General features: G+C 51.4%; 1 protein-coding gene and 1 non-coding gene across 2 annotated transcripts in view; both read left to right on the top strand.

The window, feature by feature from the left end:
- The first annotated feature begins 4144 nt into the window (after positions 1–4144).
- Positions 4145–16828, top strand: part of AP3D1 (adaptor related protein complex 3 subunit delta 1) — a 33392-nt gene continuing 20708 nt past the window's right edge. Inside the window, exons 1-3 of the mRNA XM_055428892.2 lie at positions 4145–4480; positions 16260–16355; positions 16493–16573. Coding sequence (XP_055284867.1) covers positions 4385–4480; positions 16260–16355; positions 16493–16573 — 273 coding nt within the window. The 5' untranslated portion in view covers positions 4145–4384. The remainder of the gene's footprint in view (positions 4481–16259; positions 16356–16492; positions 16574–16828) is intronic.
- Positions 11847–11919, top strand: TRNAE-UUC (transfer RNA glutamic acid (anticodon UUC)). Its single transcript has one exon. It is a non-coding gene; the product is annotated as a tRNA-Glu (tRNA).

Here is a 16828-nt window from a genome sequence, read left to right as displayed (position 1 = left end):
CGGGAAGATCTCCTGGAGAAGAAAATGGCAACCCACTTCAGTGTTCTTGCCCGGAGAAGTCTATGGATAGAGGAGCCTGGCGGGCTACAGTCCGTGGGGATGCCAAGAGTCGGACATGACTGAGTGACTGACACACACGCGGCAGCTCTACATCCCATCTGGTCACATACCCGCATTTGTTTAGTCAATCATCGAACACATACCGGTCAGCCAATCAGTAAAGGAAACCAACTTTGTCATAAAAAAAAAAAAAGTATTTATTTATTTATTTTGGCTCTACTGTGTCTTCATTCCTGTGTTACTCTGTGGGCTTTTCTGTAGTTGCAGTGAGCAGGGGCTACTCTCTTGCTGCAGAGCATGAACTCTAGGGCACACAGAACTCAGTAGTTGTGGCACATGCGCTCAGTGGTTGAGGCTAGAGCACAGGCTCAATAATTGTGGTGCACGGACTTAGTTGCTCTGCAGCATGTGGAATCTTCCCGGACCAGGGATCGAACCTCTGTCCCCTGTATTGGCAGGCAGATTCCCGTCCACTCTACCACCAGGGAAGCCCCATTTTAACCATTTTTAAGTGACATTTGTACATTCACATTCTTGGGCAACCACCCCCACTGTCCATCTCCAGAACTTTCTCATCTTCCCAAACTGAAATTCTGCCCTATTTAAGACTAACTCTCTAGCCCCTGGCCCCCACTAACTACTTCCTATTTCTATGAATCTGACTAGGGTTAAAACATACTACTTCGCACATTTTATAAGATCCTTGCAAGGTTACATTTCTATTTGTACCTCCCATTCTCCATATACTGTTGTTTTACTTCAAATATGATGTAAAATCAATCTCAGGATTTTCCTGGTGGTCCAGTATTTAGATTCCATGCTTCCCTGCAGGGGAGACGAGTTTGATCTCTTGTCAGGGAACTAAGATCCCACGTGCTATGTGGCCCAAAATAAACCCAAAACAGTTAGAATAGACTTCATTCTACAATGAAGCACAAAACTTCTGAGGTCCCTACTGGATGCCTCACATACTCAATGAATTAACTGCACCTTTTTTAAAAAAGATAATTATTTTTATTTGGCTGCGTTGGGTCTTAGTCGCAGTGTGTGGGATTTAGTTCCCTGGCCAGGGATCAAACCAGGGCCACCTGCATTGGGAGCACAGAGACTTAGCCACCGGACCACCAGAGAAGTCCCTCTCTCATCTTTGCTGGCAGGTTCTCCAAGCAGTCCCACAATAGACGAGCTGTCAGGGAGTGTCCTTTTCCCAGCCTTGTTCTTTGCCCGGCCTCCTGAAGTTTCACCACCTGCACTTATAGCTGGATATTCAAAGACCTGAGGGCACCCCTGTGAAAATTTAAGAGCAGTTTCTTAAAATAGTTCCCTGATCTCCAGCACACTACCCTCCAGATTACAGCCACCTTGACCTCTGTCACCTCCCATCTCTGTTTCCTCCGACTATGAAAACTCTGTTCTGTTTAGGTTTCCCCTCCCTGACCTACAGCCTGGAAATCACCTACAGGCAGAATTCTCGGGCAACTCTGGGGCTCATCCTGTTTGTTTCCCTCCTCTCTCCACTGCCTATTGTATGCTATATGAAAACCAGTGTTTGATATATTTTGCCCAGTTCCTTAGTTGTTTAGGGTGGAAGGGCAATTCCCATAGCAATGACTTACCAACTACATTTCTTTTAAATAGCTGATCAGGAATCCATTGTGTGGTTATACCAGAACCTATTTATCCAGTTTTCAGTTCTCCCTTGTATACTTGTTTAACCTATGATGTTACTTAAGCTGGGGCTTCCCAGGTGGTGTAGTGGTAAAGAATCTGCCTGCCAAGGCAGGAGACATGGGTTCAATCCCTGGGTTGGGAAGATCCCCTGGAGTAGGAAATGGTAACCCAGTCCAGTATTCCTGCTTGGAGAATTCCATGAACAGAGGAGCTTGGTGGACTGCAGTCCATGGGGTTGCAAAGGGTTGGACATGACTGAGCAACTGTGCATGCATGTTATTCTTTCATTATCTTTCATTATAGATTAACTTTGGCAGCTCATAGCATGCAGGATCCTCGTTCTTCGAGCAGGGATCGAACATGGAGCCCCAACCATTGGACTGCCAGGGAAGTCCCTGCCATAGATTAATTTTGCATGCAACTGGACATCACATCAGTAGAACCATGCTGTGTACACTCTTCTATGTTTGGCTTATTATGTTCAACATTTTTTCTGTGTACTTCACCTATTTTGTTCTGTTAGTACTTTGTTCTTTTCCTTGCTGCAAAGTTATACCGGAGAGTTATGTATCCATTTTCTGTTGATAGATATTTGGATCCTTTTGAAGTTTTGGCTAACATAAATACAGTTACTGTGAACATTCTTGTTCCAGTCTTTGGTGTATGTATTTATGCTTTCCTGTTGGGAACAGTGGTGGAACTGTTGAGTTAAAGGGCATACATATATTAGCTTTAAAAGATACAGCCAATTTTTTTTTAAAGTTTAGGCCACACCTTGAGATGTGTGGGACCTTAGTTCTCAGACCAGGGATGGAACACGTGTCCTCTGCAGTGGAAGCATGGAGTCCTAACCACCGGACTGCCAGGGAAGCCCCCCTCAGTGTGGTTTAACCTTACTTTTCCTTTATGACTGAGATAGGGCATCCTATTGGCCATGTGCATCTCTTCTTTTGTGAAGTGCATATTCACAACTCGTGCAGTATTTTAACTGGGTTGTCTTTTTCTTCACAATTTGTAGGAATTTTTGTTTGGTTCTGCTTTATTTTCTGTCTAACTATATTGTGGATATAAATCTTTTGTCCAATATATGTATTACAGATATCTTACCCCAGTTTGTGGCTTGCTTTTTTACTTTCTTCATGGGGGATTCTGGTGGGCAGGAACCAAGTGTATCTTATTCACTTGCCAGGCCTGGGACACAGTAGGCACTCAATAAATGTTAGTTGAAGGAGTGAATTGGGCTTCCTTGGTGGTTCAGACGGTAAAGAATCTGCCTACAAAAAGGGAAACCGCCAATCGATCCCTGGGTTGGGAAGGTCCTCTAGAGGAGGGCATGGCAACACACTCCAGTATTCTTGCCTGGGAAATCTCATGGACAGATGAGCCTGGCGGGCTCTAACCCATCGGGTCGCAAAGAGTCGTACACGACTGAGCAACTAAGCACAGCACAGAACGAGTGAATGGGTTGAAGTCCTATCTCTCGATCTCAGTTTCTCTACGTGGGCACGTTAACTCCTGTTGTTGTTCACTCGCTCAATCTCGTCCAACTCTGTGTCCCTGTGGACAGCAGTATGCCAGGCTTCCCTGTCCTTCATCATCTCCCAGAGTTTGCTCAGTCATGTCCATTGAGTTGATGATGCCATCCAACCGTTTCATACTTCATTGCCCTTCTCCTCCTGCCTTCAATCTTTCTGCCCATATCATATACTTCCCATATCACAGAATTTTGTGACACGTGCAGGACATATGAGACCGGTCCGCCGCAGAGCGGGATTTGGAGGTTCTGAAGAGTTGACTCACTGGAAAAGACTCTGATGCTGGGAGGGATTGGGGGCAGAAGGAGAAGGGGACGGCAGAGAATGAGATGGCTGGATGGCATCACCGACTCGATGGAGGTGAGTTTGAGTGAACTCCGGGAGTTGGTGATGGACAGGGAAGCCTGGAGTGCTGTGATTCATGGGGTCGCAAAGAGTCAGACACGACTGAGCGACTGAACTGAACTGAACAGAACTGACAACTTCAGCTTTTAGAATCAGAAAGGGCGGAGCTAGGTTCTTCTCAAGGAACCTCTTCGGGAAGCTCCACGTGGGCGCCCCGCCCACAGAAGGCCCCGCCCACACCTGTCACATAGTTGAGGGGCGGGGCAAGAAGGAGCGCATAGAGGGCGTGGTAACAACCCGGAACGGGGAAGTAGGTGGAGTTCCGGAGGTCACTGACCTATGACGGGGGAGAGCGCTGACACACAGGGGGCGTGGCTTAGACCCCCGGAGGCCGTTGTCTGCTTTTCCATTGGGCGGCCTGGCGTCGTCAGGGAAACGCGGCTTCTAGGCGTGAGGAGGCAGGGCCTATAGGGAGGCGGGGCTTCCGGGGGTGGGCCGCCGGGCCGGGGCTCCCGCCGTCAGCTGACCGGCCGCCATCTTGTCCGCCATTTGCAAGCGGCGCGGCGCGGAGCCGGAGTGGTGGGGAGCGCGGCCTGCCGAGCGGGTCGCTGCTGCCGCCGCCCCGCCAGCCGCCGCCGACCTGGCCTGGGAGTCCGCCCCGCCGCGGCGGCCGGCAGCACAGCGCTCCGCGGGCAGCAAGCGCGGCCACTGGGCTCCCTCAGGGCGGTCGGCCGTGGGCCTCCCGGGGCTCGAGCCCTGCGGCGGCCGCCGCGATGGCCCTGAAGATGGTCAAGGGCAGCATCGATCGCATGTTCGACAAGAATCTGCAGGATCTGGTGCGCGGCATCCGCAACCACAAGGAGGACGAGGTGATCTCAGCGCGCCGACCCTGGCCGTGGCTCGGACTCTCGCCCTGACTCTGACCCAGTCCGACCCGACCTGGTTCCCGGCTCTGCCCCTGACTCCGGCCCCCGCCCGCCCCCGCGGCCCCGCTCCCGGCTGGAGCCCCGTCTGCCTGCGGCCTCGACCTCTGCACCTCTGCCCGTTCCTTCTCCGAGCCTCAGTTTTTCCTCTCGGAGTTGGGGGCCCGTCTCCCCCTCCCCGAGGTTGGCCCGGAAGAGACTTCGCAGGTCCCCACTCTCGGTAGCGGCGGATCTCCGATCTTGAATGTTTCTGTATCTCTTGTTCAAAATGCAGAGCCCCCTGCCCCGCCCCAGGCCTTGGACTCCTTGTTGGGGGATCCTCCTCTTCTGCGGGCCGCCCCTGGAGGAAACCCCTTCTGGGATAAACGCACGTCCAGGTTGCTCCCCGGTGTCTGGTCCGGAATTGGTCTTGCCTCCTGGGCTCGAGTTCCCCAGAAGGTGGGGCCGCCCCTCCTAGCGGGTAAGGGGTGGGGCAGCCGACGTTCTAGGCCAAAATAAGGAAGCCACTTATGCATGAGTCCTGGAGTAGAGAAGCAGACTTCAACTAGACACCCGAAAGCCAGAGGGGAAAAGGTTTTCCAGAAGTAATGCTGTAACAGTGAGCACCATTTTCTTCCCTCCCGCCACCCTGCAACCTGTGACCTAGATTTAGGAGAAATGGGGACAGTTAGTGACCACCAGACTGCTGGTTTCCGGGGAGGGAGACCCAAACTTGCACTTACACAATGGGAGGCTGCAGGAAGTCCCCTTTTCCTTGCCTGAGAGTGAGGCTTCCCAATGGAGAGCAGCTGTCGGACAGGTCCCACAACCAGGTGCCACCTGACCGGCCCTCACAATGGCGCCGGGGAAGCGCAGCAGAGCCGAGAGGAAGGTGCAGGGACAGAAAGGAATTTGCTGGCAGGCACCAAGAGCCGTGGGCGCTGTCCTTCTGCGGAGAGCCTGAGTTCCTGCCTCTGTTGCACTTTTTCAGAATGGGTGTGACCTTGCCGAAATGTAATTAGGTTATTTTCGTTCATTTCTGTAAGTCCCCCACCTTCCCTTCCTTGGCTACACCTAGGTTTTGCATCATGTTAGACACTGGCCAGTTCCGCTGGCCACAACAGTAGTGAACTCTTGGTCTGATCGTTAGTTTCTTTTTGAAAGAATAGCTGGTCAGCCTGCATTTCAGACCCCAGGGCATGGCAAAGCAATTATGTGGAAGGAGTTTGCGCCCTCAGATCTCTTTTTCTGCGCTGGTTGACCTCCTGATATGCCCCTCCGGTAGTGGGTGTTATTGAGCAGTGTGTTCCAAGATTTTGAGGAGGGGCAGAGGTTCTTTGCTGTGGAGAAATGCATGTTCCAGTTAGGGCGTCTGCTTTTTAGGGTGCAAGCCTGTCATCAGGGGCAGTGACCTGGGTCGTACTCTATTCACTTGGAATTGGTAGGAACTGATGGCTTGTTCCTCAGGCTTGGAGCCCTTTATTTGGCGTTTTGATGGTGGTGGTGGCTGGGTTCCACGCAAATGCTGTTCAGGCCTGTGGGCGATTCCCACAGGATGCGGCTCAGGATTCGAGGGTCCCTCATCAGAAGAGCCGTGATCTGGGCGGTCATTACTGGCTCCAGATGTTGGGGAGCACAGCAGGCACCTATGGGGTTACTCTTAGCTCCCAAACCACCCCCCCATTCCAAGGAATACTGGCAGCAATGTAGTTTTCCCTCAGAGTTTACTTTTTATAATAGATTGTAGCTTAAAACTCCTGTTGTGGCACCATAGAAGTGAGGCTTGACAGTGACTTTAAAAAAGTCCAGATGGAAAGGGATCATGATTTAGCATGTGACGTTTGTGAGATCCAAGTCCAGGTTCTTGGTCCTATTTGAGTGACCTGGGGAGAGTTCCCTAGTGTAAAGTGGGACGGACGGCTACCTCCCCATCTTGTTGAGTGCCTATAACGCAGGCTTCTGTGAGCTCCCCAAAGAAGAATCCAGAAAGTCTGGACCCTTGGCAGAGTAACTGTGAAACTTTTGCTTCTGCTTGTGGTACTAAGCGTGTGCGTGCCTGTGAGTGGGGTTAGCATGGAAAACTTGCTTTTTACAGTGAGTCAGAGAAGTTTGAAAAATAGTGGGCTGATGCCCATCTTTCTGGGGTGCTTGAGTTTCAATCCTTACTATACAGCACCAGGTCATGTGGGCAGGTGAGGAAAGTCATTGGGAGTGTCCTTGCTTCTGAAACTTGTGTATAACTAGGAAAAAACAAATGACTTTCAACATTGAATTCTTATGAGCACTTTTCATATTTTGGGGAAAATCTTTTCTTTCAGTCTTTTTAAATTATATGCATAACTTTTTGTAATAAGTTCAGTGTTTATGAAAGTGAAAAGGTAAAATACTTCCCAAAAATCAGTTTGAGAGTTTTTTTCTGTCAATAGAAAAAAGGGAGAACCTGTCTGTTAAGGTTTTTTGCTGGTCTTCCCTGTTATGGTGGCAGCCCTTCCTGAGTGCTGTCCACACCCCCGAAGTGCTCCTGAGGACCAACCCTCTGAGTGTGCGTGCACACGGCCCCCCGCCCCCGACAATCAAGTGGGTTCCACTTTCTGTGTCCCAGTTCACTCTGTCAGGTGGCACTTTGCAGTGTCAGCATCAGTTTTTGTGTGGGGTCTGAGCTTGCGTCTAGCCCACTCAACTGAAGTTTCTGAACTTGAAAAATTCAGTCCTAATTGTGTATAGTTGGCTGTGTGTATCCATGGATTCTGCATTCACCAACTGTGGATTGAAAGTATATTTTTAAAAATTCCAAAAAGTTCCGAGAAGCAAGACTTGAATTTGCTGCACACAGGCAACTATTTGACTACATATACTTGCATTGGGTCAGGTGTTGTAAGTTATCTCGCAGTGAGTTAAAGTGGACGGGAGGGTGTGTGTACGTCATGTAGAAGTTCATTGTGTACAAGGGACTGGAGTGTCTGAGGATTCTGGTGTCTTCGGGGGTCTGGAACCAATCCCCTGCAACATCAGGGGTTAACTGTGGAGTGGTATTTTGAAATTGGACATAATCTGGGATTAAGATTGAACTGTATGAAGTGCTGTTATTCTAGAGTCTCTGACCTCAGAAATGTAGTTTCCTGGGGTTCAGTCCTTGCCAGGGTGTGTGGGACTCCTCGGGCCATGAGGAAGGTACAGGGCTGGTGCTCCTTGTTCTCGGGACAGTTATTGAAGTGTGTGTTGTGTCTGATGCTGTGCTTTCGGTTATTTCTCTAAGACTTTCTATTTTAAAATTTCTGAGAAGACTAAAGATAGGAAGTTTAGTAAAAAAGTTGTTAACTGAGTCAGGGTCTCTCCCCCTTGGCACTGCTGACATCAGGCTGGGTCATCCTTTGAGGGGGGCTGTCCTGGGCACTGTGGGGTGTTGAGCAGCGTCTCTGGCCCCACCTGTGTGATGCCAGGCCACCCCCAGTCTTGATCATCACAGTATTCCTAGATATGCCCCAGTGTCCCCTAGGCGCGGGATCCCCTGACCATAATTAATAAGGAAAATTTCTCTGGAATCCTTAATGCTGGCCCTTCATCCAGGTTTCCCTTGTTCCCTGTGCTGTCACTGTGTTGTTGGACCCTGTGCTGTTGTGAGATAAGGAGGCCTGTCCCTGCTCCTGTGGCAGAGCTCCGGGAGCCTTTGTAGCTTCCTAAGCAACAGAGGTAACTGGGAGCATTCTGGTTGGGGTGTTCAGTCTCTGCCTTCAGTTCCTGGCCCCAAGCTGCTGAGTCCCTTGGGGTTTTCTGGGAGATGGGGTGTCTTTTGTTCTGATGAGGTGACTCTTGCTGGGACTGGGGCACCAGAAAGGCCAGGCCATGGTTTGAAGCTTGGAACTTTCAGACACCCACCTCCAGTCCCCTAGAGAAGGAGGAGGGGCTACAGGTGGAGTTAACGATGGATCATGTATTTGTGATGAAGCCTCCATAAAAGTCTTTGAAGTGTGGTGTTCAGGGAGATTCTTGGTTGGTGAAAGCACCTGTGTGCTGGGGGTGGCACACTACCTGCCATAAGGGCAGAAATCCTGCTTCTGGGCCCCTGCACCCTGCCCTGCCCCCCTTGCCTGTTTGGCCAGCTGTCCATCTGTTTGCTTTGTTGTGCCCTTACTATGTAATAAGCTGGAAAACATAAGTAAGTGCTTCCCTGAAGCAAGGGGGATTCTGGGAACCCTGATTTGCAGCTGGTTGGTATGTGCGGTGAGGGCATACCTGTGGGTTCTGTGCTGCCTCCTATCAGAGTATGTCAGAACCCAACTGAATTGTGGGACCCCACTAGGGTCACGGGGTTGGTTGGTTGGGGGGAGGGCGGGAAACGTTCAGTGTTTTTTAGGCAGCTCACAGAGTGTGTCTTCCAGATTGGTGCTGTTTTTCTCTAATTCTTATTAGTTGTGCGGAGTGTGATGCACCTGCACTGAATTAAACGTTGTACAGTTTAAGTATTGTCATAGTAATCGTGCTAAGTTGTCTGTGTGTCATTTCCTTGCTTTGCTCAGAGTTTTCTCCCTTATATGTGTGTCCCTGGACAGTCTTGCTTGCTTCTGGTCATCTGCAGCGGCCGCTGTCACTCTGCCATGGGAAAGGGCCACCATGACTTGTTCATTTCTGTCGCCGACAGGGGGGTGTTGTCTGTCTACACCAGGGTTCCTTTATCCATTGGACTGTTGATGGACATCTGGCTTGTTTCCCACCTGAGGCGTTCATGTGCCGCCGTGTACAGGAGGGCAGGCCACTGTGGTGGGAGTGGGAGCAGCCTCAGCCTCCCCCTGGCTGTGTCCTCGCTGGCAGTGGCCTCACGAGCGGTGTCCTCTTGGGCCGTGGCCACCACAAGGGCTGCTATGGCTTCTGCTTCAAGCAGCAGCCCCGGGGCCTCCCTGCCTTCCCTCTCCTTGGCATGGCACCTTTTGCTGACTCCGTGAAGCTGTCTCTTCAGGGTTTGGGCCTCTTTCAGTGCATCTGTCTCCTGACTTGGGGGAGTTTTCAAGGGCACACTCTAGGCCTAGATACCATGGGTGGCGGCAGCTGTGAGGACCGAGTCTGGGGAGGGGGGTCTGTGTGGCCCCTGGGGATACCCAGCTGCGTGAGGGCTCCAGGAGGTTGAAAGGCTGCAGGTGGCTAAGGCAGGCTCAAGGCCGGGATCCCCCTTCGGCACTGTGGATATAAGGACTTAGTCATCCTCGGGGTGGAGGGGCATCCCGGGCACTGGGGTGTGGAGCAGCCTCCCTGGCTCCTTCACATGCCAGGAACCCCCAGTCCTGATGAACACGGATGTCCCAGGTGGGGCCTGACATCCCCTGGGGGCGTGGTCACCTCTCTGGGAACCTTGCTCTGGGACCTCGCTGAGAGACGGGGTAGGAGGTTGGGAAGTCTGAGGCTTGACTGCGGCCCCTGCAGCTGATCCATGCTGAGTCCTGGGCCTGAGATGGGCACAGGCAAGACGGGTTCGCCCCCCTTGCTGTCTCCCTAGGTATGGCCTCCCTGGGGGAGTGTCCTCATTATGGGCCAGCTTGTATATTGTCAGAATTCTCTTGTTCTGACACTGACTTGCCTTGCCTATATCTTGGGGTTGAAGTGTATTTTCTTACTGAAGTGATGATCGTAGTAGATGGCAGCTAGTTGTCACCGGCAAGGTAGATGGAGTGACAGAGACAGCCCTCGTTGGTCCCCTGTCGTAATGGATGTCCATCTTTGGTGATGACCTCAATCATGTCCAGCAACTCCCCTCCCCCAGGAGTCTGAGGACTGCTGCAGGGTGGAGGGGCTCTGGGCCCTGAGCTGGGGACCCTGCAGGCAGCCGAGGGTGATGGCAAGACCCACATGTGTATGATGATTTGGAGAGAACTTCTTGGAAATGTCAGTGGACAAGGCAAGTGAGTGATGTCCTCCAGGAGGTGGACAGATCACCCTGACAATGCAGCTTTACTTGTGGTAGAAATCATCAAGCCCCAGAAAGATAGGGGGGATCCTTAAACGCACATGACTGTGGAAGAAACTGTCTGAAAAGTCTCCACACTGTGATTCCAGCTTTGGGATGTTCTGGAAAAGGCGGAACTCTGTAGAAGGATCAGTAGTTGGGGGGGATGGGCGGGGCCAGAGGGGGTTAGGGCAGTGACTCTGTTCAATGATAGAGTGACGCTGGGTGCCTGTCAGTGTACATACATCTGTCAGGACCCACAGAGTGAACCCTGCCACCAGCTGTGGATCCTGGGTGATGACGTGTCTGTGTGGGTTTATCGATTGTACAGATGCGCTCTGCTGGGGAGGCTGTGCATACGTGGGGGCCGGCGAGCCGGGAATCTCTACCTGCCGCTCAGTTCTGCTGTGACCCTAAAACTGCTCTTTAAAAAAATAAGTCTTTTTAAAAGAGACTCCCTGGTCCAGGTGTGTGGTTTTTGAGCCTGCAAACCCATCAGGGTCAAGGGCGGCTTCTTGGGTCGAACCCTCAAGATCTGACCCCACTCCTCTGGGGATCTTCGGGTGTCTTAAGTGACCCAGGGGGCTCTTCTAAGCAGACAGGGTTGGCTGGCTATTTTATCATAGCTGCTGGTTCATACCAGGTGTGTGTCCTTTGCTCTGGATGAATTTGGGGTTGCACATCCATCTCAGCATTGTGTTCTCCACGGTGAAGTGTGGCTGCTCAGAACAGGCTGAGGGGTGAGGATTTCATCATGTTCGCATCACCAACTTCTGTTTTTGGAAACAAGTGTTAAGGACACGTAAACATGTATACTTTTGATCTTAAAATAGCTTCTAATTTTTGTTTTTAATACAGACAGACCTTATTTTACTGCTTTCCCCTTGATCATGCTTTCCATGTACTGCATATTTCACAAATGGAAGATCTCTGGTGATCTCACAGTGAGCAAGCGTGTTGCCACCATTTTTCCAACAGCATTCCTTCACTTTGTGTCTCTGAGTCACATTTTGGTAATTTTCACGAACTTTCACGCTGTTATTATGTGATGGTGGTCTGTGGTCAGCAATCTCTGGTGTTACTCTTACAATTGTCTTGGGGCTCCACGAACCTCACCCACATAAGACGTGGCACGATCATTTGTGGAAGTGATAACAAAGCCGGTGGAATATTATGTACCTTAGTTGATAAGGGTTTGGGAAAATCAATTCCAACTGTGAAGGAAGTTCTCCTGTGGGTAAAATGCCATCAGACAGCATCAGACATGATGGAGAAACCATCTATGAAAGGAAGAGGCCATTGATTCTGCAGACTTCACTGTTGACTTATTTTAAGAATCTGCCACGACCACCCGGTCCACAATGTGGAGGCAGGACCCTCACCAGCAAAAATATGGCTTCCCTGATGGTCCAGTGGTTAGGACTCTGCACTTTCACTGTTGAGGGCCCAGGTTCAATCCCTGGTTAGGGAACTAAGATCCTGCCCCCTCCCCCAAAAAAAGATGGCTTGCTGAAGCCTCAGATGATGGTTAGCGTTTTTTGCAATGAAATTTTATTTGGCTGCACCAGGTCTTATTTGTGGCACACAGGATCTAGTTCCCTGACCAGGGATCGAACCCTGGCCCTCTGCATTGGGAGTTCAGAATCATAGCCACTGGACCACCAGGGAAGTCCCACAATAAAGTATTTTTAATTAAAGTATGTACTTGTTTTTTTTTAGACACAATGCTGTTGCACATTCAGCAGACTACGGAATAGTGTGAATGCAGCTTTTATGTGCACCAGGAGGCCACCTGGTTTGTGACTTGCTTTACTGCAATATTCGTTACATTGCGGTGGTCTGGGACCCTCCCTGCAACACCTCCTCCATCTGCTTGTATAACTTACTGGATCTGGATCCTTTGTATACCCTGGCCTTTTCTTTTTCCTCTTTGTGAAAAGGAGAAGAAATACTTCATTGTTAGCAGTACCGCGTGTATATAAGACTAGAAAGACTAATATACCGTTTTCTCCCATGTTCCTTACTTTAACTTCTTATGTGTAACTGTTTTAGATAAATATTTAAACACTCCTGTGTGAAGCAGATCCTTTTAATAATTTACAATCCTTCCCTCCCTGTCCTGCCTGTAGGAACCCCAAACCTGTGCACTTGTGTTGTGCCTAAAAATTAGTGTTGGGGAAAGGGTCTTCCTTCCTTGGATCAGTTACTTTTGTGGGCTTGGCTATTGCCCCAGGCGGTGCTCTGAGGTGCAGGGCCGCTGTCGGTGTGTGGGGGGATGGTTACTCGGCCTCCGTCTCTGAGGGGCGGTCTTGGGTGGGGTGCCCTGAGCCCCCGCCTCCCCCACCTCAGGGCTCCCCGCTGGCTACTCCTCTGGCTGCTCTGAAGACTGTCTCCTTCGTCTCAGTTTTCAGCAGTTTGTCAGCGATGTGTCTGTGTGTGATTTTCCTTTGTGTTTCGTATTGCGGAGAACTGGCGCTGGGTTTCTTGAAGTGGTCAGTTTAAGTCTTTCACCACATCTGGATAAACTTGAGCTGTGAGTTTTCCAGCTCTTTCCTCTGTCCTTCCTCCCCTGGGTCTCAGGTGTGCGCTTGCCGCACCTTTATTGCACCCTTCTCTGACTCTACTGCGTTCAGGGCGTCCCTCTGGTCCCACTGTCATGCCGCCACCCCTCTCCCCAGCTTCAGCTCCCTCCTCAGTCCCTGCGGTCTCCCTTCCCTGATGGGTCTGTGTCGCTTTCCTTTCTCTGTCCTCTCTTATTCATTACGAGTACGTTTTCTTTTTGGCCCAAGAACGTGGTTACAGTTGCTGAGTTGAAATCTCTGTATGTTCATTCCATCCCCAGAGACATCTCAGGGTTGGTCTTTGCTGGCCATCTTTTGTTTTTCTTCTTGGATATAGGTTATGTTTTCCTGTTTCTAATTTTTTTTTTAAGTTAAGCAGGTTTTTGTTTTTTTTAAGTCTTTGTGGCTGCGCGGGCTTTTCTCTGGTTGCAGATAGTGGGTGTTGCTCTCTAGTTGCAGTGCTTGGGCTTCTCGTTGTGGTGGCTTCCCTTGTTGTGGAGCACGGGCTCTAAGGCACATGGACTTCTGTAGTTGCGGCTCACAGACTTAGATGACTTGTGGCATGTGGGATCTTCCTGGACCAGGGATTGAACCTGTCTCCTACATTGGCAGGCAGATTCTTTACCACTAAGTCACTAGGGAAGCCCTCCTGTTTCACATTTGAATAATTATGGACTGTGACCCAGACATTGTGGATGGTGTGTTGCAGACACTCTGGATTCTGCTTTGTTCTCTGCAGAGTGCTGGTTTTACAGGGAGGGGTGTGTTTTAGGGCGGTGACCTTGTCTGGGCTGGAGCTCTGGCTCTGTGTGCCCTGCAGTGGGCTGCAGTGCAGGCTGTGTGGTATTCTGGTGGGGACGGGGTCCTGGGGTCCATGGGGCAGGGTTCACGTGAGGCTGTCCTCCCCTGCCCCTGTCTCCCTTCACTTCCCAGCGGCTGTGTTCGCCCAGGATCAAAGCTGGGGCAGGCCCCAGTGGTCTCTCCTGCCCTGTGCTGCGGGAAAGTCACCTGCAGACAGGGCTGCGGGAGGCTTGGTCTGAGGATGGCTGCGCAGATGTTAGCGGAAGCAGACTTTGCCTGACCTCCCGAAAGCCAAGGTGTACCTGGGCCGCCTGGAAAATCATGTGCAGAGAGCATGGTGTGCTGGCCTTTCACCAGCTGACCAGCGTCTGTGTTGAGGTGGCAGTATGTGAGCATATGTGTGTAAGCACTTGTTTGCCCGTGGGCACTGCATACGGTAAAGCATCTGCCCCTGGTAGCTCAGATGGTAAAGCATCTGCCTACAACATGGGAGGCCCAGGTTCAATCCCTGGGTCTGGAAGATCCTCTGGAGAAGGAAATGGCAACCCACCCAAGTACTCTTGTCTGGAAAATCCCATGGATGGAGGAGCGTGGTAGGCTATAGTCCATGGGGTTGCAAAGAGTTGAACATGACTGAGTGACGTCACTTTCACTGTAGAAGCAGGTCTGCAGTGCTGTGGGCTCGGCTGGGTTCTCCACACTTGGGATGGTCTCTCTGTTCTTTCCCTTTTAAATCATTAACTGCCGGTCCAGGGTGCAGAAAGGGGTCATCCCTGCATAGGGATGGGACTGAGGCTCCAGGGGATTAGTAATTGGAAGCCTGTTGAAAGGATCTGGTGACTTGTGTTCCATTGTCCAACTTGGTCATGGAAGATATATCAGACGCTGGCTGAGGGCTTGCCCTGGGGGCGCCTTCCTCAGGAGCCTGTGCTGGAACCCCCAGAGGTCTGGGGTGACACTGGATGCAGGGTGTAGCCACTGGGGGCAGGGCTGCTGTGCTGGCCACCCTGCTATTGGTCAGATCATAGGCTCCTCCCACTCTTGGGAAGGCAGGGTGGGCACCAAACTCCCCTACAACCTGGTGACAACTGGACTCCCATGTTGGCAGGTTTGGGTTTTCTTGTGACTGCCACTGTAACATCTGTGCGTGTCTCTGGATGGGAGCCTTATGTCCCAGGGGGCACACTCCTTGCTCTGGGCTTCATGTGTCAGTCCAGACTTTAGATTGGTGTTCTAGTATGAGTGCTGGATTAGTGAGGAAACCCAGAAAAATTGAAAACATGTGTCCACATAGAGCCCTGCTCCATGGCAGCTTATGTTGGAAAAGTGGGAAGGTGGGAGGGCTCCGAGCCATGCCCTGCTGGGAGAGTGGACACATGGTAGCCATGCAGCCCAGCGCAGATACACTGCAGCGCCGCTGAGAGGAGGGTGGGGGCTGCACACAGACCTGTGGTGCATGCAGGAGAGGCTGCTGGTGGCACGAACTCAGAAATGGGGAGCTCTAGGGGAATTTGATGTGCCAACTGCCCTGTGTGGCTGGTCTTGGAGGACCTGGGGGCCACACGGGCTGGAGGCGGACATCTCCCACCCTCCAGCGGCTCTCATGAACCCACACTGTCTGGACGGCCTGGCCCCAGAGCAAGCAGGGAGCCTGTGTGGGCCCTCTCACCCACATGGGCCACGGACACAAGTCCTTCAGGGGCTGGAACATGCTGGTGAGCTCATCTGGGGACCGCTCTTGTTCTCCCCAAGCCCCCCTGTTTGCCCCTCGGGAGGAGGGCTTGTGGGGGATCCCGGGCAGTTCATCACACTGACAGGGTTTCTCAGGGTGGCAGCCATGTCGTCATACTCATACAGTGTGACTCCGTGCTCTCATGTGTATGATGCAGTGGTTTTTAGTACATTCAGAGAGTTCTGCTTAATTCCAGAACGGCCATCACTCCATCCTCATTAGCAGACACCGCCCCCCTCCCCAGCCCTGGCAACCAGGAGCTCATTCTTTGTCTCTGGATTTGCCTCTTCTGGACATTTCCCATCAGTGGAAGTGCACACTGTGTGTTCTGTGTCTGTCTTAGGTTTCAGCCAGACACTTGAAAGTGAAAGTTGCTCAGTTGTGTCTGACTCTTTGTGACCCCATGGATTATACACAGTCCATGGAATTTTCCAGGCCAGAATACTGGAGTGGGTAGCCTTTCCCTTCTCCAGGGGATCTTCCCAACTCAGGGATCAAACCCAAGTCTCCTCCCACATTGCAGCTGGATTCTTTACCAACTGAGCCACAAGGGAAGCCCAAGAATACTGGAGTGGGTAGCCTGTGCATTCTCCAGGGGATCTTCCAGACCCAGGAATCAAACCGGGGTCTCTTGCATTGCAGGCAGATTCTTTACCAACTGAGCTATAAGGGAAACCAGACACTCACAGCTCCTCAATTTTTCTTTTTTCATTTTAGGCAAAATATATCTCTCAGTGCATCGATGAAATCAAGCAGGAGCTGAAGCAGGACAATATCGCAGTGAAAGCCAACGCGGTCTGCAAGCTGACCTATGTGAGTGCCAGCCATGCGCTCTGTCAGGCGGGGGGCTGAGACCCCGCCTCTCCTCATCTGTCTCCTCATCCTCTGGGCCCAGGGAATTGGGGGAGGGGTCTGGGCAGGAGCCTGAGACCTTGGCTCTATCGCCACAGCTGCAGATGCTGGGCTACGATATCAGCTGGGCTGCCTTCAACATCATCGAAGTGATGAGCGCCTCCAAGTTCACATTCAAGGTGAGGGGACAGCCCACTCTGGATCCTGAACCCCGTGGGTAGGGTCCTGGGAGAGGGAAGGCATGTGTCCTGTGATGAGACTGGGACACAGTGGGAAGGGACACAGTGGCAACCGCTGGAGACCCATTCCCATCATACATCTGCTAAGCAAAGTCTTAGTACCATTTACACCGTGTTTTCTTTTCCGTTTTAAGTAGTGTCAGTGAAATTAAGGTTTGTAGGGGTGGTTATGTATTTGTGACACAAGTTAAATTT

This window comes from Moschus berezovskii, chromosome 8 (genome assembly GCF_049115385.1).
Source record: "Moschus berezovskii isolate FMDL1 chromosome 8, NW_MosBer_1.0, whole genome shotgun sequence".
NCBI classification, from domain to species: domain Eukaryota; kingdom Metazoa; phylum Chordata; class Mammalia; order Artiodactyla; family Moschidae; genus Moschus; species Moschus berezovskii.
The sequence above is the reverse complement of the archived record's forward strand: the minus strand, read 5'-3'. Positions and strand labels throughout refer to the sequence as shown.